At 38.1% G+C, this 24536-nt stretch overlaps 2 protein-coding genes and 1 non-coding gene across 4 annotated transcripts; 2 read left to right on the top strand and 1 right to left on the bottom strand.

Annotated features, from left to right (window-relative positions):
• The first annotated feature begins 888 nt into the window (after positions 1 to 888).
• On the top strand, positions 889 to 7640 carry LOC131335394 (signal recognition particle subunit SRP54 2). The gene is made up of 9 exons (XM_058370718.1): positions 889 to 1267; positions 2701 to 2800; positions 3086 to 3239; positions 4214 to 4364; positions 4486 to 4634; positions 6119 to 6219; positions 6349 to 6506; positions 6675 to 6789; positions 7041 to 7640. Exons 1-9 carry the CDS (start codon positions 1037 to 1039, stop codon positions 7367 to 7369), a joined length of 1488 nt encoding a protein of 495 aa, XP_058226701.1. The 5' UTR covers positions 889 to 1036; the 3' UTR covers positions 7370 to 7640.
• On the top strand, positions 5561 to 5663 carry LOC131299315 (small nucleolar RNA snoR100). The gene has a single exon (XR_009190699.1). It is a non-coding gene; the product is annotated as a small nucleolar RNA snoR100 (small nucleolar RNA).
• Positions 7488 to 17831, bottom strand: LOC131335393 (PX domain-containing protein EREX). Of its 2 annotated transcripts, XM_058370717.1 has the most exons (11): positions 17371 to 17772; positions 15561 to 15671; positions 14314 to 14412; positions 14002 to 14088; positions 11251 to 11359; positions 10729 to 11082; positions 10397 to 10611; positions 9589 to 9753; positions 9268 to 9510; positions 8705 to 8923; positions 7488 to 8189 (listed from the first exon to the last, which is right to left on the bottom strand). In XM_058370717.1, the coding sequence occupies exons 1-11, from the start codon at positions 17632 to 17634 to the stop codon at positions 7932 to 7934; spliced, it is 2124 nt and encodes a 707-aa protein (XP_058226700.1). In that variant the 5' UTR covers positions 17635 to 17772; the 3' UTR covers positions 7488 to 7931. The 2 variants fall into 2 exon arrangements, with proteins under 2 accessions (XP_058226700.1, XP_058226699.1); XM_058370716.1 differs by having other exon boundaries at positions 10397 to 11082; positions 17371 to 17831.
• Between the last annotated feature and the right edge of the window lie 6705 nt (positions 17832 to 24536).

Raw genomic sequence — 24536 nt, 5'->3', positions numbered from 1 at the left:
CAGGATCAACTCAGGCCAATTGAAACGCTAGAACCAAATGGAATGCATGGGAGATGTTGCCAAACGGAATGGGATCGGTCGCTCATCTCGGCAATCGACGGCTCGGAATCTAACAATGCACGGATTTGATTTGTATGCGCTCAAATTCGATCTGAGTTGTTTGTGCTGAAATGAATAGCCGAATCGACCTCTCGGTAGCATCCTCGGGTCCGAACCAAACAGAGCCGTTTTGGTGCCCGTTTTGGTTCGGTTTTCTTGGCTTAAAAACCAAGGTTAGAATCAATCCGGACCATTTGATAAACTTGCTAGTTTATATTTTCATGCTAACAAAGTAGAACCGAAACCGAACCCCAATCAGACCTATCTAAGAAATGTGGCTTTGATCAGGTTTTAATGTTTTATTACCATAGTGATCAGGTTTTGATTTTTACTACTACTAATTTTCTTGAAACGTTAATGGAATTTCTATATCAGAAAGTCTAATGGTACATATGAAAAATCTGTACCAATGGGTACAAACTTCTTTTTGGGCCCATTTTGGGTCTAAAAAAATAATCGGAGTCGCTCATTTTGTTTGAAATACTTTTCTTATGGTCCTTGTAAAAAATAAGCTCAATCCGGTATCGTTAAGAGCATTTACGAAATATCCAAACTTTGCTCTAGAATTCAGGCTTGAATTATGGGACAAAGTTGGACGTTTTGTAGGTGTCCTAACTGATATCAAATTGAGTTTATTTTTTGCAGGAGCCGTAAGTAAATTATTTTAAACAAAATGAGCGGTTTCGAACATTTTTTTGAGATTCAAAACGGTACAAAATGGGATTTGTACACACTGGTATAGAGTAGCACCATTCTTTCTATATAACCACACCAATTGGACAGTACCCCCAAATCTCCACCTTCCCAATTAAAACCCTAACCCTAACAATCCCCAAACCCCAGAAATTCGACTACCCAAACCCTAACAATCCCCAATCGACACCCTCTCGTTTCGATTTCCAAGTGCAGATTGTTCTTCTTCTAACGGTCGATCAAGATGGTGTTAGCGCAACTGGGAGGGAGCATATCGCGTGCTCTCCAGCAGATGAGCAATGCGACGATAATCGACGAGAAAGCCCTCAACGATTGCCTCAATGAGATCACTAGGGCTCTACTTCAGGCCGACGTTCAGTTCAAACTCGTCCGTGATATGCAGAATAATATCAAGAAGATCGTCAATCTCGACGACCTCGCCGCTGGCCACAACAAGCGCAGGATTATTCAGCAGGTAAGGGCCCCAAGATTCTCAATTGAACAGTTTTAAGGTGATACGGATTATGGAGCTCATATATGACTTATCTATTTGGTTGAATTGTTTATGAAAACGATGGTTTTCATGCCTTCTATTCTTATCCATTTAATCATGGCTTCCTATACCCGAACATCTGTAGTCTATTGAGAAATCGGCCAAACCAATAAACACACGCACGAAGAACAAATGAACAATCAAGAAAAGAAAGAAAGAATGCAAGACAGTTTTTTTCGTGGTTCCCAACTGTGTAATATGTGTAGTAGTGGAGTGCATTCACTATGTATCGACGAGGCTCCAATCTACACCTTATTTCGGATGAGGCCTTCCAGTACCACCCCTTCCTTCTGATGCCCACTTCATGCTTGCTTTCTACCTGCTTTCATTGTGTGGCTTGCTTGTTTGATCCAAATCCTTAAGCTTAAGCAACTAGAGGAGAAAGCACCTTACAGCTGCAATCGACCCTTTCCGTGGTTTTTGGTGCTAAATGCTGGAAATATAGGTTAATGTGGGATAATCAATATCCATTATTATAGCTATAGCCGAGACTTTTGTTGATGAAATGGGATAAGCCGGTAGATGTCCTATCAATTCGACGAACGAAGCGCCCTTATTTGTTCTATTACAGCCGACCCGACTACTCTGTCTTAAGGGGCTTTGTTGCCCTTGCCCAAGCCCAATTCATTTTATGAGGAAGGAGAATCCTGGACTCTATTCCATTATAGCCAACTTCTCTATTGACGGCCCCTTATCATAGGTTAGGGCCTTTCTCACTGGGTGAGTGCTTCCGATTCAAAAGTCCTTTCCTAAGAATGGAGTTTCAGTTACATGGGTTGCGTATAACAAGAATTTAGGTTGAATCCCAAATAGCTAGCGAAGTGCAAATTAGACCAAATCATGCTTCATAAACCCATAATCTGTGGCTACACCTACCTAAAGGTTCAACTCTACCTAGTTAAAATTGTAAAAAGTATGTGTATGTTATATGTGTGAAGTTTGATCTTAGTTCATTATAATGTGAAGGATGCTAAAGTTAATGGTAGCATAGAATGAGCCATGTGATTTTTTTTTCCTGAATAATCTGATGAGAGAGGGCTCAAATTCGAGTATAAAAGACCTCTAGACCCAATCTCTCCACCTAGCAGCCAATTTACCCTTAAATGTGCGCTGCGCTGAACTGAACGGGATGTTGGGAGAGGGGTGTGGACTACAGCCTGTATTGGCCTCTTTCATACACGACCAAAAAAAAAAAAAAAATCCATGGGGAATAGGTAGCAAAATGTGATTCGAATAGAGCGAGGATGAAATATTGTTTTATTAACTGGTGATTCACTTAAGAGTTACAAGACGTGGAAAGTGTAGCTTAATAAATTATATCATTTTTTGAAATAAGTGGGTTTCTTTTCTCCCAGGCTATTTTCAATGAGCTCTGCAAAATGTTGGATCCTGGGAAGCCTTCTTTCACGCCAAAGAAAGGGAAAACTAGTGTAGTCATGTTTGTCGGTTTGCAAGGTATTTGTTGTTCTCAAATGATGCTTGGTGGTTTCTTCTTTCTTTATGCTGTCTAGATGGTTGTTGTGGACTTTCCTTTCTCGGGCAGCTAAGTTGGTACCATCTGGGACCTTGATCACATTTTCCTCCTATTTGAGAGTTGTGTATTTATACCTGCTACAAATATTAGCCCTTCAAAAGTATATACTCCAAAGTCTCTGCGCATTTTGGTATTTCTGTTGTTAGATTTGTCTTTAGTTCTATCCAGTCCTCTAATCCAGGATTATCTTTTGTGCATCCTTTCAGGGTCAGGTAAAACGACGACGTGTACCAAATACGCATATTACCACCAGAAGAAGGGATGGAAGCCAGCTTTGGTGTGCGCAGATACATTCAGAGCTGGTGCTTTTGATCAGTTGAAGCAGAATGCTACGAAGGCTAAAATTCCGTTTTATGGAAGGTACTCTTTTTGGATGTGCTTGTTATGCCATTGCCATCTGATGTGATTTTAAAATGTTGGATGAAGTTATAATGTCATAGTAATGCAAAATGTTTCTGGGTTTTTAGAAAATAGTTTAATAAAGTAGGAAGATGAATAGAGAGGAGGAAAAGGAAATGTGTGTTTGTTGAAAGAAAAGCTAAAGCCAAGATAATTATATTGACTAAAACTGCGAACTCTTATGGAAGTAATGTAATGAAGAACCTTAATGGGAGAGCCAATGATTAAAAAGTTAGTGTTGTGCCATATCATTTTTGTCCATAATCCATATATATTCACAGAGGTCCAAAGGTCCACCATTATACAAAAAATAAAAGGAAAGAAGTCACGATCAAAGGTTTCATCCCTTCTGATGCCTTTTCATGTGGTATATCCATACTTATTAGACAAATATCACGCACAAACTTTATGTATCCCTCAATATGCGACCATGTGACCATCTGCTTCTATGGTCGGTCTTACGATAATCACGTGCAATGGGCTAGAATAACTTGATCGATGTAAATAGATGGAAGAATTTGAGTGTTGAACATTGCTAATTGTGCTTATTCAAGGGCCATAAAGTTGTATCTGTTCAGACATAGTGCTCATAGGGTTTCCCCCCCCCCCCCCCCAAAGGAAGTAGAATCGGAAATGAATTCGATTCATTTTCTTATTTTCTAGATCTGAAAATGGAAAATCTAGTTTGGCCACCACTCAAACAATCCAAGGATGAAGTTGGTTCTGCCTACTGGATCCTCTCTCTTTCAGAGGAAACCTTATGTGGGGCAGAACTTGAAGTTATTGCTTGCTTCGTGGATTTCCTTGAGCACATGTGAACCTTTAGGAATTTGTTTGATTTGGTTTTGCAATTAGTGCTCTTTGCTTGAGGTGTCAATTATCTCTCATTTTTGGTAGTGAATTTATTCCTGAACATATGTGCTGTTTGTTTACAGCTATATGGAGTCGGATCCTGTAAAAATTGCAGTCGAAGGCGTAGAAAGATTCAAGCAGGAAAATTGTGATCTTATAATTGTAGATACCAGTGGACGCCATAAACAAGAAGTTGCTCTTTTTGAAGAAATGCGCCAAGTGTCTGAAGCAACGGTATTTATTTGATGTATTGTGCTGCTGTATCTTACCTATCAAAAAAGAAAAAAATTATTTGTGCTGCTGTATTTTGTTGCTGTTGAATAGGGTCGCTAATCTCTTGTATTGAATCTTCCAGAAACCCGATCTTGTTCTATTTGTTATGGATAGCAGTATTGGTCAAGCTGCATTTGATCAAGCTCAAGCGTTCAAGCAAAGTGTTGCAGTTGGAGCTGTGATTGTTACTAAGATGGATGGTCATGCGAAGGGTGGTGGTGCTTTGAGTGCGTAAGTTTCTAATGTTGTGCTTCTGGAAAAGCTCTTTCATATCTTACTTGGTTTGGTGGTTTTGATACTTGTGGGGATATTCCTTTCTATAAGTGATTATGATGCTCTCTGTAAAATAACTTGGGTAACCCATGCATGCAAGATGCTCTTGTATACATGGATTCCCTCATGTTCAGGTGTGATTTGGTCTGCACTTTCTTAGATAGTTCCATGTCTGGTAATTTTTGGATGGAGAATATTCCTATTTCATATTTATTCTTACTTGTTTTATTAACTCATCTTCACCTCACTATGTAGTTCGTTCATAGATGGAAAGTTGCCCAATTATGTTCATCAAAAAGGAAAGAAATAAAGAGGGGAGTCTAACCCCCAAAAACCTTGTTATGCCTATTTGACCTCATTTTACATTTTGCCTCCCACCAATTAGCGCGCATCATTTTCCCCAGTCTGTGCCTCTGCTAATTCATTTTCCATGTTCTTTTCCCTGGATGCTCTATGGTAGAGGTTTCATTCTACACTGATAAACCTCTCCTTGGTGAATACCCTTGATCTTTTCATGGACAGCTTGAACAACAAAAACTTTTAGCATGCACAATAGTGAATCTAAATCATGAGTAACTTGTCAACCTCTCGTTGTTGTCACTTGAACATCTCGTTGTTGTCACTTGTCAGTTGCTGTTAGATTTTACTTCATTGGATCTCTTCGACGTTTCCAAATGTATACACAAGAACTCCCTGAACTTAGAATCCCCATAGTCTTAGTACAGCCCGAAACCAAATTGGAGGTTTAAAGCAGATTGTTAATGTTAGTTTTTTTCGGAAAAGCTGAAGCGGATTATATGAAACATATAAAATAAAGGCCAATGTTGATTCATTTTAAGGAAGAAGATATTGCATTTGAAAATTTTGGTAGACTCACATTTAAGAAAGCATGGTATGATGGTAATGTGCATAGAAATTGATTTGGGTCTCTAGGCCTGCCCTCTTTGATGCCTTTTCGCTTTGATTTGGGGGCTTGGTTCCACAGCTAAGTCCCTTTAGCTCTCAGGAAAATAACGGCCAAGGACGTGTTTTGATAATTAATACCCGCCGAGGACATGCTGAGAACATTTGTTAATGCTGAAAATGTCCTTGGCGGGTATTAATTATCAAAACACGTTCTGGGCTGTCATTTTCCCTTAGCTCTCGGTTCTTGAAGGTATAGGGGGGCCATTGTTTCAGTGGTATTCTGAGAGCAACCACTTTATGCATATCTGTATCCAATCCTCCCCCGCCCATACCTCCAATGATTGGGAACTAGATAAGTTCTGTTATTGTTGTTGTCGTCGTTGATTTTAATTTGTTGTTATAGGAACTTTTTGTTCCTATTTTCCTTTTCAAGTTCTCAAGGAATCTGGTCCTTAGCAAAATGCTTCAGTCATTGTCCTGTGATAATTTCTTTTCTGTTTGTTGACATCTGAGTAGTTTATTGTTTCTATATGCAGAGTCGCTGCTACAAAAAGCCCTGTAATATTTATTGGAACTGGAGAGCATATGGATGAGTTTGAAGTTTTTGATGTTAAACCATTTGTCAGTCGCCTTTTAGGTGAGCAGCTCCTTTTTCGACCATTGATGACTTTATGTTGACATTGTTCTTTATGGGCCACTTCACTTTATGGCTCTCAGCGAAGTACCTCTGAATGTTTCAACTTTGTTTTCCCTGCATTGCACCTAGGCATGGGTGACTGGTCTGGATTCATGGACAAAATTCATGAAGTTGTACCTATGGACCAACAGCCAGAGCTTTTACAGAAGCTTTCGGAAGGAAACTTCACCTTGAGGATAATGTATGAGCAATTTCAAAACATACTCAAAATGGGTCCCATTGGCCAGGTTTGTTTTGTCGACTGTTTGGTTTCTCCTTGATTTCTTTGAAGCTTGGTAAGACTAGGCTATATAATTGTGATCTACTCATTCTGAATTGCTGTTAATTGCCTGGCAATTGTGTAAATTCTCATGGAAGTTTGTTGTGGAAGCTCAAACCATCAATGTTCTGTGTAGGTTTTTTCAATGCTTCCAGGATTTAGTCAAGAGTTAATGCCAAAAGGACGTGAAAAGGAAAGCCAAGCAAAGATCAAACGTTACATGACTATGATGGATTCGATGACTAATGAAGGCAAGTAATATGCTTTCTGATGTGGTCCTATTGGTTCCTTTGGTTTCTCTATTATTACTATATAAGTTTTTTTTTTTTGATGTGGTTCTATTGCTTTGTGATGATGGATTAAATATCCATTTCGGTTATGAGATCCCATCAGAACATGGGATATGTAATACCTTAGGAGAAGTGGTATTATTATTTGTTTTGGATCTTGGGGAATATTGCAAAGCGAAACCATTATTCTGACTCAATTACCTATTCTACAGAGTTGGATAGCACCAACCCTAAGCTCATGAATGACTCGAGGATTATGCGGATAGCAAGGGGGTCTGGCCGGCAGGTTAGAGACGTGATGGAAATGTTGGATGAGTACAAGCGACTCGCCAAGATTTGGAGCAAGATGAAGGGGCTTAAGATTCCTAAGAAGGGAGAAATGAGTGCGTTGTCACGGAACATGAATGCACAACACATGAGCAAAGTCCTTCCCCCACAGATGTTGAAGCAGATTGGCGGCATGGGAGGGTTGCAAAACTTGATGAAGCAAATGGGTTCCAGTAAAGACATGATGGGCATGTTTGGCGGTGGGGATAAGTAGTTTCTGGCAACTGCAAAAGCAATCGCTGCAAATTGTTTCAAGTACAACCATAGGAAGTTTGGTTGGTAGAGGAACAAACAGCATCCGGGCCTCTAAACTCATGACAATAGAAGCTTTCTTTTTCTTTTCTTTTTTTTTTTCCGCATTTGTTGTAATTTCTTTCCGGTTCATTGGTTATTTATTTTTCACCTGGTAGAATGACGGTTTCTTGTACAATTTTCTGACAGCAAGTTACGTGTGCAGATAATAGCAATAGAATTCCAACCTCTAACCTTCCGTGTAATTCTAAGAAATCATATGTCAATATACCCATAAGACTGCGTTTGGAACCTCGGTCGAGAGAGAAAGGAAGAGAAAAATGAAAAATTCCTTGAGGTTTTTTTTCCGACTCCAATGGTGCTCCAAATAGTTTATATACTTGTGTTGGAATAAGAAATAGTGTACAACAATACTTGTAAGGGTTGTGATATCACGAGAAGAGCCCCCAAAATTTATGACTGCTTGATCATTTACACGACACCCGTATATTTACAAACAAAGAACCTATATTACCCTAACCCCATTATCGTTCCAAGAACTTGCTAAGAACTGTTTTTCTTGAAGGGATTTCCTCCTCCTCCTCATCTTCCTCTGATTTGTCCGGTGCATGCAGGGCACAACGGAGCACAGAGTTCACCTGTTTCCTCAATCGGGCATTGTCAATGAAAGTTTCTGTTAGCATCTTCCTTAATTCATCATCCGTTGCCCTCACGGTGCCACCACTGCTACTGTGAATCGCAGCTGTGACAGCATTTTCCATATCTTGTGAGAGCAGTTGTGCCTGTTTCCACATCATAAACAACTTTAGAAGGCAGTAAGATGCATGACAGTTACAAGAGGCTGTCAAAAGAGAACAGCGCTTTCACAAAAAATGGTTAGATGACAACATGGGTAATTAGATCCACCAGGGTGCATACCCATGGAGAAACCAACTTCGGAAACGGAATCAGCGATCCCTCCAAACCCAAAACCACCAAAAAACAAAAGGCCAGTTTTTCGTAATCTAACAAAGGATCCACCAAAGCACACTTTATATTGCATTTCATCTTGTAATTTCAGCAATTAAGTAGAAAGAAATTCGTGAAAAAACTGAGTCAATCTTATGACAGATGGTCGATCTATCAAAAAGAGGAAGACAAAAAGGCACAAGTTTCTTAGTTCCTGAAACCTTTTAGTATAAAGTTTTGAGTTCCAAATAGAGGATGCAAAACCGTGAAAGTTGCTTGTTCAAATAAACCAATCAACATCATACATCAAATAGTGTATATGAGCAAAAATCATTATTGAGAAAGATACCTCAGCAAGAAGAAGGCCAATACGATTATCTGAAGTAGTCAAAAGATCTATTGCATCAGAAGTTGATGATGTATCCATAATCAATTTATCTTCTTCCTCGGTGAGGAAATTAACACTGCATTCTTCAAGCCTATTGCGAAGGATCTCACATTCATGCAGCAATTTTGTGTCCGCAGCATTTGAGTGTTTCCATCTTTCCTTCTCCTTGTGTAGAACCCTCTAAAATAAGAATGCATTTACAGAGTCCATCAGTGAAGCTAAGACTTGGGCTATTAGCTATGTCAATAAACATAGATGTCCAGGAGAAACAAAGAAGCTAATCAAATAGTTGCTAGATTTAAAGATACAAACAGGCAAGCAAACGAGGAAAAACCACAAATAAAATTTTCTAGATAAAGTATACGAAGAAAATAAATTTGAGAGCCCTGAGATCAGAAAAAGGCTATGAGAACTGAAAAAACACGGGGCCCTAATCGAGCTGCTGATTTTGTGAAAAAAAAGGAAGGGCCCTATTAAAAAGCTGTAAAACAAAAAGTAAGCACAGTATACACAGAGCTAGCTACCTCAACTTCTAATTTTTCTTTCGTCAATCTGCTAAGTTCCTGCTTCAATTCTGACTGGTAACTTCGAAGAGATTTAACCTCTTTCACAAGGAGTTTAACATCTGCTTTTGATTTCAACTCTAGGTCATCATGATGTTTCTTCAAGTTCTCAATCTGCTCCCTGGCATTATCCAACTCTTGCTGTAAAATCTCATTCTCCTGAACGATGGATACTCTTATTGACTCCATGTGCACCTTTTCATCCTAAAATGGTCAAACATAACATTCAACATCGAAGAAGGGAGATTAAACAAAATGAACGAGACAATCACAACTCCATACCCGTTCAGACTTCAACTCCAACTCCGTATCTATACACTTCCTCCGAAGTTCCTCCACATCCCACTGTGTTTGGGTGTATCTTTCCCTTTCAATTAGAATAGCTTGCTGAAGGTTTTCTTTACTACTTTGCTTAGTGGTTTCAAGGTCCACTTCCAAGTCTTTGACCTGCAAGAGACGATCCAAATAAGTCGGGTTACCTCTCATTACAATCACATAATGATAAACAGTTGCATGGTGCATGCCAAGACTACACAAGTGGTTCTTATAAAAACCAACAATAACTTTTACACAGGAACCAATTGCAAAAAACATAATTTCCTCCAGATCTCAGGAAGTGTCCACGTACGTGTGCATGAGAAACTCATGATTCTGTGATTAATTACATACCTATAAGTAGGCATACCTTTATCATCACTAAAATTATCATTGTCAAGTCAAAACTCAAAAGTTTCAGCAATAAAATTGCTGGAAGGTCACCTCCTTCATTCAGGGAATCAATCATCTAGATGTCATAGACAAGAACAAAATGGGATTGCCAGAATCTAAACAAAGTCAATTTGAGCATTATCAGAAGCTAAACTGTTTTCCTCTTTTTCAAACCCATCGAATCCAAATAGCTCTTCGAGTTAATTTTACAGGGTGCCCTAACCTTGTAAGCATATTCGACCTTTTCTTCTGTTGCTTCTTTGGTATCACCCTTTACAACTATACATATTACAAAGGATTGAACAACTGAGAAACAAATACCATGTTCCAATAGTGAACAGGTACAACATTTATGATGAAACAAGATAGGTACCGGAAATACCTTTGTCGTAAGGTACTGTCTTACAGCCACCTCTTGGTTTAATCTTGCTACAAGATCTTCCATATCCGTTTTTGCTGCAGCCAATCTCCGCCGCAATGTGGTAAGAACCCTATTCATTTTATTGCGCTGATCTGATGGAAGAGCCACTAATACGTCCTTAGGAAATTGTAAATCAGACTCAGCTATAATATCCGTGTTTCTTGTAATTTCAGCACCTTCAAGAAGGTCAAGGGAGTTATCACCAAGAGAATATTGCTTTGAAAGTTCACTAGCTCTTATAGAGCTTACATCACTTCCAACACTCTCTGTCGACAACCTCCGAAGATGGGTACCTTGTCTGTGATTCCCTGGTTCAGAAGAAGGCTCCATTTCATCCACAGGATGAAATGCAACTTTGGAACTATTATGAGTAGCTTCATCCTTGTCCAAACCACTGTTGTTAACACTTGAATGCTTTGAGCGCCAAAAGAACTTTTCTTGGTCAGATGTTTTAGTTTCATTTTCCAGGCTGAGCTCAGAGTAGTTATCCCTTCCATGCTTTGGTGTTCCAAGCTCAGATGTTTCATAATCTGAATCATTAGCATAATCTGACGCCATTGATGTGGTGGATTGTAATCGGTGCGACGGAACTATAATGCCAGCAGAAGAATTTGCATCTAAACTGTGCTGATTTGAATCATAAAAGGCTGAAAAGCATACAAGACCGATGGAATATCTTAGTGTGTTGGTACTGGCAACATAAGGTACATATTTTGCTTTTTCAAACTCATTGCAGGTTGAGTAAGAACATGTCTTCATATATTTTGTGAAAGTTCAATACAAAACAATGTGAAGCAGCAGCAGAAGACACGTACATGTCCTTGCAGCTTCTTCTAGCTCAAGAAAAATGGCAACGGGAGCACTTCTTGACAAATCAATGTCCGATAATATTTTCTGCATCCAATCCTCTAAGGAACACCTTCGCTGCAACCATTCCAGATAATATTATTTTGAAAACTTTAAGACTACTCCATTAGCAGAAAGGTTACTCGAAAGAGTTTGGAAATGCAACCCATGTAAAAAACGAACGCGGATAACCAAATAGCTCTATACACTCTTAACAAAGTAATAATAACAAAAACCAATATCAGTGCCCACTGATTGACAAAAATGTACTCAAATGCCGGTGCACCATTGCCTTGATTTCTAGCAACACGGGGTAAACTCTGAAAATTCTATGTTTAATGTACAACTCAAAATAAGGCCAGAGATACCAAACAATATCCTTTGATAAGCCAAAGATGTAACTTAAAACTTTTCTGTACTCTGTATTGCACCTGTATGCCATGAGATACTCATAAACTTTTCGTGTGAAGTGAATGAAAAGACAAACATATGCAAGAACATAGCAGAAAGAAAGAAAGAACAACTCTGGAAAATTAACACAGCACTAAAGAAGTTAATTGACGGAAGATTAATTTACTTACTCCCATCAAACAATAAAGTGCAACAACTTAAGGAAAAACAAAAACAAAGAGGATTCAACAGAAAGAACTAAGAAATACAGTAGCCAGTAGTCAGTAGAGTTTCATAGCACTGCAGGTTGACGGCTTGACGCTATCGAGTTCGACTACGTTAGATCAGATTATGTACATCTTTCAGCTACCTTAAAAGTGTCACGTTTTATAACGAAAATATAGGGAAAGCCATAACTAGTGCCGGCCCCATGAACCTGGGAGAGATGTTGGGGGCAAGGAACAGACCTAACTTCTAGAACTGTAAATTTTCATTTCTTCTTTCCTTCATGATGCGTGAACCTCTGGGCTCTTCTATTTTTTCTTACAAAACATAGCGATGAAGGTTTTCCTCAGCCGTATTGACTTAAGCACAGTGCTTTCCTCCTATCCTTAAACCTTCAGGTTCTGCAGTTGTCAATTGTTACTGACGAAGCTTAGTATGGCTAATTGAAACAGAGAAAGGACAATACTATTTGGCGCAAAGTTGAAAGTAACTAGACTGAATCAATCAAGTCTTCCCAAATCACCAGACTTTCTACTACAATGCCCAAACCCGAGTGCATATAGACAATGTCCAAATAATTCAAACTTCTATTGACATTACAATTACCCTCAGGCATTCCAGATGTGTATAAAGTAGGCCAAAGTCTACAACAAAACTCAGACAATAGAGATATTAGAAAGGGTGCTTCAACGTGTCCTTGGCCATCAAAAATCGGTAAGTTGCCATTCCACATTCTTGCAGTCCCATGTCATCAATTGTGCATTAACATCAACTTCCTCATATAAGTTTCCCAGAAATGGAACATAAATCAAAGAGTTCCATAATCAAATCTTCCGATGCCATTCAATTAATTTCCCAGGCCATAATCTAGTGGGTCCCACAAAAGGTGCACGATATGCCACGTTTGGCCCCTTTGGTTGAAGAAAACCATTGCCTTCAAGTAAAGGCAAGTAAGCCCAGAAGGAATAAGTCGTAACTGCTACAGCTCCGTGGGCTTCTTCTTCTTCTTAGTCTAATCGAAAGGAAAGCCACAAAGCTTTTATTTGATATTGAAGACTAGTTCTAATAAGAGCCCAAGCCCATCCTACTGCAAATGAACACATTTTTGTTCTACATCTCTGAGCTATATATCCTTGGCAAGTTCTGGTCATTGAAGAAATGAAACTTTGAGGAATAACTAATGGATTTCCTTTCGTTTGGTTATTCTTTTACCCCTCCTTAGGCTACTATTAATAACAAAATGGATTTTTCCAATGTATAAAATCAAAACGTGCCATGGAACCATTCATTCCTACCGATAGAGAATAAGGGACCATTTGAGCGGCAGACATGATGTCTTTTACAGTCCATCACACACTTGTTATATTTCTTTATATAGTTCTATAACTAAGAGAAAGCCGTTCACATCAGGTGACATGAGTTAGACAAAGAAGCTTTTTTTCGTCGTATCTGACTCACGTGAAATCACGGCTCACTTCTATGTTTCCAGTTGCCCGGAGATTTTGATATTCTTCTCTTATTCTCTACTGTCATTTTGATTTGGTTATCTATTTTTCTCTTTTTAGGTTTGGAATTGAATCTGTTTTTTATAAAGGTAGAATCTCTGCTCGGATCTCCTTTTTCTTCCAAAGAGTAGGGTGGGAAGTTGGCCTTGTTTTCGGCATCATCTTCTCGGCTGAACAGCCAACCACAGAATGAGTTTAAAACCTTTTCCAGCCCCTTCTTTCCTATCATAGATCGCTTCCAGGTCTTCTTAATAGATCTTCTTGCTTGCATAGAGAGACTTAAAACTAACAACTAGGGATCTGAAAGCTCACGATCTGAAGTCCCCAAAGTTATCATTTGTATTACCTACGCGCGTAATTATTACGTGGCATCTGCAGATATGATGCTATCTTCTATGTGATTGAAATTAGATCTTACAATTCATACACTGACAAGCAATTAACTTCGATTGCAATTATTTTTGCATGATATCAAGGACATTATTAAATCGTCACAATGCTCTCTATCCTAGATTCCAAAAAAAAATCCTTGAAGGATAGAACACGGGCAAATTTCAAGAGTAATTTACCAGACAAAAAATCAAACTAAAAGTTGTCTACCTCTTCCGAACGTGTCTTGCTTTTCTTTTTCCAAAGACTCCTTGGGGGAGCTGGGGGTAAATTTTTCTTGGGAAACTCCTTTTCGAGCTGAAAAGGAAAGATAGTCAACAAAAATGGAAAAAAAACTTCAGAGACTCAGCACATGAAAGTTGATAGACTACAATAGTGTTCCAGGTTCCAACTTTGAAGTAAAAAGTGCATCACACAGGTAGATTTAGTGATTTCAATCCAAAAAGGCAACTAAATCATCCACAACAAGTAGAAGATGGGATAGTCCTCCCAGAAGAATTTACAGAGGTAATAGCCGCTTACTTCCCAAAATAGCTTCAAGAAATCACTATATCTACGGAGTGTTCCTCGAGTATTAGTAATCCCATCCGGCGATTGTACCCCGATTTGAACCCTGTAAAACTGTTTCTTATAAATGTTAAAACAGACATAAAGATTTTAACATATATGCAAAAGAGAGCCGTAGCAAGTATGCCAAGGTACTCACAGCCTTCAAAAGGCCCAAAAATAGTTGATTACAATATTGTTAGAATCACAAATTTATGCTTCTGCATGTTTGAAATTTTTTATATCGGAGTGAATCATGGAAGCAAAAGAAATTGCCTTTTTTAGTTTCAGCGTTTAACTTTATAGGACTTGCCTCATAAATTTCGTTCAAACTTGTAAGTCATCTTATCGCCATTCTTCTCAGTTCAAACAAACAGAAGTTACAGAACAAGTTTGAATAGCTAAATTAAGTAAACAGCAAGCAGAGTGTACAATGGTCAACGATGTGCATAAAAGAATATATCAAAATAGTAAAGCACTTTTCAGGTAAGAAGAGAAAGAGAAGAGGAAAAGGAGCTCGGTCAAATAGAAAATAGGCTTTGCTAAGAAAACAACCACCTCCCATTACCTTTGTTGACCATAAGGAATAAGAAGTAAATGCATACATCCAAAAGTGCAGTAGAAATAACAAGACGAGAGCAACTGTAAAACATCCAACTCAATATCAATTGGCAATGAATGCAGAGGCTGCCCGGTTAATATCTCAGTTTTTGAGGTATTTATTTAACTGGTCAGAAACAAGCTCTTAACACTACCCCGCAAGTGCAGCCCCAGACTTGTAGGTATAGATGTAAACAACAGAATTATGACATAAGAACCACAATTAAACGAGGCGTACTTTTGGCACACAAGGGGAAATCAATCACCACTCAAATAGTGTCTTGCCCAAAATCATCTAAATCCTAACTCTTATTTCAAAGCATCAACCTGAAAAACATATTGACAATGAGTGGAGAGGCCACCGCTACATAGTAATTTTGGAGGTATTGTTGAACGGTTGTGGGACAAGTCATAGACAACAATTACTGGCATATATGTACTCACAGATGTTAGGCCCAAATAACTACAATTAGATAGCTTAAGTTCCCAACATTTAACAAAGACAGGAAAAAATCATTGCATTGTGCCATACAAACAGTGTTATTGAATCAACTACGCCAGTACTACTTAATGTATATATCTATAGAAAAGAAAGATAACATTTGGCAGAGTTCCTAAATTACCACTACAGGATCTGATCCTCCTGATTTTGGAAGGATAATCCAAGAAGGAATTGTGACACAGTAACTCCATCCTGAGTGAGGATCATGCGGCCATATTGAGTCCCGTCCATCCTACAAAGGAAGTAAAGAAACGTTTACAAACGCCATTGGAAAAAATAAGTTCCATGTAGAGGACAATGAATGGTATGAATAATTATAGGAGTTGTAAAGTAAAGGAGCAATGCCCTCTTAGAAGTTCTACAGAACAAGAGGTTATTGCTCCCTTACTTCATTCCTTTATTTTCGTCCCAATTTTCTACTGCTTATCTTGATAAAAAAGGCCCAGTACGCCAAATAGTAAAAAAATGTAAAAGAAGTAAGGATCAAGACAATTTTAAAAAACAACCAAAGCTCTTTTGTGGATACCAACCACTAAAGGTTATCTGATAAATACATAACAGAAAGATAACCACGGTTATTATCCGACTCCAATACGCAACAAAAGCTAGCAACGTTAAATTTCTGAATATCGTGCTGTCAGCAGTCAGCAGTGAGTACAAATATTGGATTTGCTGATCTAAATAAATGACACCTCACAACTATCATACAGAAGGGGATCCAATCTAGTCTTACCGACCAAAGGTTATATGAGAGGCCCACTATTCTTAGGCATGTGCTATCACAACTAGCAACAAAAGGATGAGTACGTTATATGAGTACGTTGTATCATTTAAGAGCTGTACATAAGGCTAACACATGGGACCCTTGCCGGCAAAACAGAGTTTGGGGGAAGTAGACAAGTAGTGCTTCCAATGAGGCTCAAGTAGGACATGGGCCCATTACACCAGGACATGGGAATCTAACCTAGCAAACACCAACTGAGAGGGGAAGGGAGAACGAATGGTTCAGCAATCGACCGGTCCCAAGCAGACTCTGCTTTGTCATCTTTGACAGCATCTTCATATGAATCATATCAATACAGTTAGCCACTAATGTTCAGACCTAGGTAACCAGCGCATGCTAATACCCTAGAGAATTGCATTCTGGTACATTGCGACTCTGCGAAACATGGTACACTAAAAATTCAACTTACAAAGGTAGAATCTTCGCCGTTTAGTTGTCGGAAATGTTATGTGGAAAATGAATTCTCAGGAAAAGTGAAGGAAAATGAAATTTATTTTCCTATGAGTTCTCTTGACTAGAAATCTTGCAGGAAAACTAAATTTCTTCCTTTTGGCAATGACCTATTTTGCAGGAAAGTGTTTCCCAATGATAATGTTGATATTGTGGGTCCTACAACTTTCTTGGTAAATGACCACAAAGAAAGTTACTGTTGATTTTGTTGATTTTCCCATCCCTTCCGTGCAACTGAACAGGACCTTAGAGAGTGTGAAATTGGTTAGAGAAAATGTAAAAAAATTGGTCATTATGCTCCTATAAATGTATTTCGAATGAATAACTTGAAAAATAATATAGTTTTATTAGATGTTCATCGACAGTAAGTTCTAATTATGTTATCTATAGAAGCCTATCCTAGTGTACCCTAATTTAGCCATGTGGCGGACCACATTCCCGTTCCCGTTATCATTTCTGGTACAGGTACGATCCGTGTTCCGGTTAACATAGCAGTTCAGACATACAAACACAGATGTAACATATGATGGAGAACATGCGTGCAAAGCAAGCAATCATCACATGAATCAAAATTCTGCAGCTAAATCGGTACAGGGAACTATTCAGAACTGTGGTCACCCCAAATACATTAATCATACGATTATCAATTTCGTACGAAGTAGTAGTAAAAAGATGAACGAAAGCGAAAAAAGAATACCCATCTACGAGGGGGAGGGCTCCAGTCCATGCCGAAAGGGAGAGGCGAGGTTCCATCGTGACGGTGCCTCGGAGGACTCGCCGGCTTCTTCTCCGGCATTACCGGCGGCGGTGGCCTGTCGTCGTCGTCGTCGCCGCTGTCTTCGGTCGTCGTGAAACGTGCCGTCGAGGATAAAAAAGGCGAAGAACCGGATAGAGATCCGACGATCGACGGATCGGAGAATCCGAAATCGTAGAGACCCGGCTCCAATCCGTACATGTCCATTTCGATTCCGCTTATCCGAAAATCTTCTCTCTCTTCTTGTCTTTCCCGAGCCCTGGTTTCGATTCAGAGCCAGAGGTGACAATCAAAATCAGCTCTAATGTCTAGTTTCTTTTCTTTCTTTTTTTCAATTAATAAAGACGACAATTTTGATTTTTTTTTTTCTTTCTGAGTTTTTTTTTTTCTTTTCTGAACTAATGGGAATAAAGAAAGGGGTTGGGTACTGCGGTTGATGGGGGTGGTGCCAAAATAGGGAATTATTATTATTATTTTTTGGTACGTCTGAAATTCCAAAATGGGGAAATTACTAAACTGGCACTTTGCTCCTCCATAGAATTTCAAATTCGCAAAAATTTCAAGCAACTGTGCTATTCACACATACAAATAGAACACGTATCCTCACAGATTTTGTGTGGGCCCACTTCGGTTTCACACAAATAATTTGAGTTGTTCATTAAATGTATAATAATTTTTTAAGGGTCCCCACAAAAAATTAGCTCAATCTAACACCTATAAGTACTCAATCCAATCATCTAACTTTTCGTTTAGATTTCAGGATAATGAAAAGTTAAACAATTGAGTTAAGCACCTATAGGTATTTGATTGAGCTGATTTTTAGCGAGGGCCCTTGAAAAAATATTTTACATTTGATGAACGGCTTGAATCATTTGTGTGAGACCCATAGTGGACCCCACACAAAGTCTATGCTTGATCTGTGTTCAATTTGTCTGTGTCAACAGACTTATTGATTTCCAAGTGCTAGTATAAATTTTCCTAGGTTTTTTTCGTTTTTGTCATATGATATAAATCCGTTCCACTAAAGTTCTTATTTTTTGCCATTACGAGATAGGTCATTTTCTCATAATACATCACCTTATTTTATTTGAAAAATAAGTACTTATTGTAGTTAGTGAAACACACCCCAACTGAATACATAGACAATCTCGATTTTAACTAGATTTAGACTTCATCTAGTGAACGGCGAGATTGATTTTCAAAATTAGTCAAGGTGGATGCTCGCTCCCTTTTTTATCCGCTTGCACTTCTTTTCTTATTTCTATTCATGAGAGATGAGAAGGGGAAAAAAAACTATGGAAATTGAACTCATAAAGAGCATCTATGATCCTTAAAAATCAAGGGAGAAACATTTTCTTTGAGAACCAAGCCCAAACTTAATTTCCAATGGCTATTTTATGGTGGCGATGGCTAGTTGATCGTGGTGCTCATCGTATTTTTCGGTGGTCGCAACAGATGGAAAAAGTTCCGGCAAAGATAACAAAAGCCAGATTTAGGCTTTTTAAAGCCTCTGGTTGGAGGTCGTGCGTGGGTTTGAGGAACATGTGTCATCACCTTGGGCTGAACTTTTTAAACGAGTTGAACACGAGCTTGAGTGGGCTGAAAATTTTAATAGAAAGTTTATAAAGCCGAGTAATAGAGAAGGTTCAAACTTAGATTGGTCAGTTCATGTTTTTACTGTAATATGTATTGATTTGCTTTGTAGTATCTGTTGTACTCTTTTTGCAAGATATTACATGATGTTCTCTTTATTCACAAAACAAAAGTTTGGAAGTTAATTTAATTAACAACATGACCAATATTCAAGCTAGATTTGCTAGTGCAACAAATATTTATCCAACAAACTTTTAACGAATCAAACACGAGCTGGTACTCGAGTAATTGATTCATTTATCAGCCCTAGCTAGTTACAGCCATAGCTAGAATTGAACACTTCACCTCATCTTGCACGTGAAGATTTAAGTTTTTTAACTTTAATTTAGACATTGAAAGATCCAAGCTCTAAGAAAAATCAAACGACAATCTCCTAATATAGTTTCATAACAAATATGCTACTGCCACACACACAATCACATCAAACATGGAGTCCACACATACTGCACACATTGGGTGTGTGGGCTCCATTTTTTATGTAAGAGAGTTTGTGTAATTGTGTATGTAAGTGTGTATGGTTAGAGAATTATTGGTTTGATAAAGGGCTCGATCCTTTTCGCAACATGAAAAAACAAGATGGATTTTTTGCAACTCATGTGACAAATTGGTACTATGTTATGCGGTACTCTTATATTGTGTTGAAACTCATGTGAGAAATTGTTTGCGTGATGTGATTTTAGCACTCTAGCTTTAGTCAGTAACACTTTACTTTTTGTTTTGCAATCTCACATGATCAAGACACAAAGTGAAGGGCCCGTGACTAAAACTAGAGTGCCAAAATCAATTTATATTGTTTGCGCACTATTTCAATTTCAATCATTCTATAACCACAAGTATTTACACAAACTCACTCACATTCACATTGGGGCCCACACATACTACACTTCCAGTATGTGTGGGCCCTACCAAAAGATGTGAATGTGTGTAAAATGTGTGTGTGGTTGCGGATAAAAAAAGACTACTGATTTTGTCACTTCTTTTTTTGTTAACGTCACTCTCCTGCAAGTGTAAGAATATACTTGTAGAGGAGTGGCGTTAACAAAAAAGGAAGTAGCAAAATCATTTCCCCAAAAAAAAGAAAAAAGTGTTTGTGGTTATTAATACTCTATATTTTTTTGTTAACGTCACTCCTCTGCAAGTGTAAAAATATACTTGCAGAGGAGTAACGTTAACAAAAAAAAAAGTGACAAAATCATTTCAAAAAAAAAGAAAAAAGTGTTTGTGGTTAATAATACTCCACATTAACGATTGCAGGTGAATCGAAAGGTAATGATTGCAGGTGTATTGTGTATCAAAAATTCTAACTCCACACCCACTTACACACTCATGCTCACAATAAAGGTGGGGCCCACACACACTGGGTGTGTAAATGGGTGTGGAAGTAAAATGATTGATTGTGTATATATTGAAAGTTGAATTCAAGGGAATTTATAATGTCACTTCCAAAGGAAAGTACGGTTATCAATTTGGAAAGTGACATTAAAAATTTGGGATGTGCCATTATTAATGCCCGAATTCAAATGAAACTTTGGTTTTTGGCCAAGCAAGCTAACACAATGGTAAAGGAAATTGGCCAAAATTTTAAATTAAAAATGTAGTTGGACCAAAGAAATTAGAGCTTGATCAATTAGATGACACTACTTTAATAATGCATGTGCTTTTCCGCTTCATACGCTGCTCGTTGTCCCTGTGTGCCTTGAATCCGATTTATACTGTATTTTGTTTAGCTACTAGTGTATGCCCGTGCCTGAAGGCACGACATGAAATCGGTATTCAATTCATATCCAATTATGAAGGCCAAGGCTTCATTCACAAAATTCTAACTACGCAAAAAATAGAAAACAATAGCTCAAGTATATCTATCAGTTAAACTTACAAACTAACAAATTAATAGTTGTAGCGCCTGTACCTGAAGACATTTATCGCCAGCCATTTAAACTTCGGATCACAACTGGAAAAACTCAACTGTAATCACAAAATTCACTTTACGTGCTTAAAAAAATCAAGCTTCAGAGTGTAAGAATACAAAATCAGTAATTAAACTTAATGATAATATAGCAGCATCTAGTTTTTATTCATCAAAATTTTTAAAATCAAGAAGAAAAGACAAAATATAATCAGCCCTTCAATTGAATATAAAAATGTAATTCCGCTTCTACTAAATCATTGATAACAAAGTTGTAGACTTTCCAAGCTTCAAACTCCAACCAACTCAATATCAGTTATTAATTAGCAAATATATATGGTGCTTCAATTCATATTTCATTTCAATCATCTAGCAAGAAATTTTAATGTCATACGACTTGTCAAAAAAAAAAAGTAAACAACTGCAAACCATGACATAATGATTTTTACATGATTCTCCCTAAATAGAGACAGCAGTTCGATTCAAAATCATCCACTATAAAAATATAATTGATCTCGTCTATTCGTCCCAACACTATTGTAGTACTATCATTTCTTTTGTATTTGTACTTGTGAATATACTTAACACATCTCATTTTTGTAAAAACTTTCACATTGATTTGGGGATTGAATAGTCTAGTAAGATATGCATTGTAAGGGACTACATCCTTGTTATCAGCTGTTTGACCCCTCACAAAGTACACCTAAAGAGTATAACGCTATTTAACCTTTATACAAAAAAAAAACAACAACGAAAGAATGCAAATAAAAATTGAGTAAGTTGCTCTTACAGTTTTCTTGAAGTCTCCGTTGAGCTACATAAGAAAATAAAGAATTCAATGAAAAACATATGAAACAAATACTAATTTGATAACCTGTGACCAAGGAATAAAAGGAAACGGATCAACTCACATGGTCATAGATGGTTAGATTTTGCTTAATTAAATGTCTGATGGAGTTAATTAAATGAGTCTAAGAGAAACGGTGGAGAAGAAAATGCAAATGATTGATCTGGAAAGAAAACATACATACGCACCCCAATTTGAACCGAGCGTAAATAATTGATCTGGAAAGAAAAATTCCCACGTCCCGAACTAGAAAAAAAATTGCAAAACTAGAGAGAGAGAGAGAGAGAGAGAGAGAGAGAGAGAGAACAAACCGTGGATGAAGAACCAAAAAAAAGGGAACAAAAGATCCATACCTGTGTAGAGAGAACTGAAAAAAGAACTGGAAGGAAAACGATTAAGGAGAAAGAGAGAGAAATTCATTCACCCAAAATTCATTACATAGAACAGAAAATGAGAATCAACGTCAATTGTATTTTCCATTATAGCATGGCAATCAACGGCAATTAATTTCTATTACCCGATCAACGGCAATTAATTTTTTCTTACCCGATTTGTAGCATGTCATTATAGCATGTCTTGATAATGCCCAATCAACGGCTAAATTCTTCCCGTATAAAACAGAGAAATTATATATGTTCACCCAGTCAAGTCTAAATAGTCCATAAATGAATATAAATCTTCCCCCTGTTATTTAGGCACATTTAATATAGTAGTACGCATCATTTCCAAACATGCCTCTAACCTTACTATTCGTAGATCTCAGCCGTCGAAAAAATATATACCGATGCTAGGGTCCAAAATATACGGATTTGAAAACCACTCTGCCACGTGGTGCCCTAGGGGCATGGAATAATTACTTGTGCTATGGGCACATATCAGATGCAGAGGCAACGATCACGCATGCACAGACAATTTTTGTAGGCCTCATCTCGGATCCCACACAAATAATCCAAACGACTCATTTGAAATTCTTAAAATATCTTTATGTGTTTCTGTAAAAAATTAACTCAATCGGATATTACTAAATTCGTTCAGACATCATAGGGCGAACCAATCAGACTGCACTATGACTTTTGGAAAAGTCGTTACCGATATCCAACTGAACAGATTTTTTACAAAGATCCTTGAAGAAATATTTTTAATAAAATAAACAGTTCAAATTATCTTTGTAGAACACGAGACAGGCCTCACAAAATCGTTTATGCATGATCTGTGCGGAGGCCTTTTGGGATCCATATACACCTAATAATATCTAGGCCAAGAAATAATTCTAAGCTATAAATGCCCACCACAAACTACCAAGTAGTTCAAAACAGAAGCAAAAACAGAGATTTTAATAAAACAAATTAAATACCTCGTACAATTGACCTAACTCTCATTTACATATATTTATGGTCCGATGCATATGTGTACAGCTAACATGTGACGAGCAGTTCAACACTGTAATGAGCTGCCAGCTCATGTTGGGAAGCATAGCTATAGCTTTTGTGTTATGGTAGGAAAACCAGCTGCTGCATGCGCCATTATGAGGGATTATGGTCCATAACAAATTTCCTGAACCAGTTTCTGTTTCATACCTTTAGGGCGGCAAACCAACCTCGCGTGCAACTCGAGGCTTGGCTCGACTCGTTTGGTAATTGAGCCGAGCTCAAACTCGAGTTTTAGGCTCGTTCAGTAAACGAGCTAAACTCTTCACACTCTAAAGCTTAGTTTGGCTCAGAAAAGCTCAACTCGTTTTTATTCTGCTCGAAGGGAGGGGATAAGAGGGAGATGCAAAGTAACATCTCACAAAAGACAGAAAAATACATAAAAAAAGAAACACATCTCCAACGGAGCATTGGATGAGAAACACCTCATGGGAAAACTATAATCTCAGCTTACGAATCCCATCAAGGTATCCCTTAAAATCCTCCACCGTATATAACTTGAGGTCGTGCTTGGTCCTCATCCACATAGCCACCTTGGTTTTGATAAGATTCAACACCTCCCCAACCTGCGTAGATGCATTATTGAAAATGTAGTCATTTCTCACAAGCCAGATCGACCACATAGTTGCAAAAAAGCAAGTTTCCCAGATGTTTTCAATCTAGCATGTGTACTAACTACTAAGGGTTTTCGGCCCCTAGTTTAGTGTTTGTTGTGCTTAATGAAAGGTTAATTTACCCTAAAATATATATATAGCTCGGGTCGTTAACGGCTGAGTCGAGCTCAAAATTTTGGCTCGCTTACCGCTTGAACACGACAAATTTGTTCGATTGGCTCAGCTCGTTTTCACCCCGATACCTTAAATGAAAAGGAAGTAGACGTACAATTATGCATGTGTTATGTGTAAACCTTTACTCATGGATGACATAGTTGGGGGACCGCATTCAGAAGTAAATTAAGGTACGTACCTAGATTTGTTGAGCAAGTCGAAGTCAAGGTTACCAGGATTTTACTACGGTGGTTTATACTAATTTTGGTTACACCTGAAACTTCAATTAAACATTCAGACCTTTATTGCTGCTGGGATGGTCTCAATGTACCATCGGATCACCCCTGAGCTTAATTAACGGTTGGTCGCCCGGCCCTGCATTTTTTTGCCAGTATGTATGCACCAGCTTGTTAAGTTAGTTGGTTGTCTCAATTCTCTCTTCAGTAGTGACCTGAGTTCGAATTCCATGGGGAACAGGTTGGAGACTCAGGACTATGGATGGCCTTTGA

This window comes from Rhododendron vialii, chromosome 8a, assembly GCF_030253575.1.
Source record: "Rhododendron vialii isolate Sample 1 chromosome 8a, ASM3025357v1".
Classification (NCBI taxonomy): Eukaryota; Viridiplantae; Streptophyta; class Magnoliopsida; order Ericales; family Ericaceae; genus Rhododendron; species Rhododendron vialii.
The sequence above is the reverse complement of the archived record's forward strand: the minus strand, read 5'-3'. Positions and strand labels throughout refer to the sequence as shown.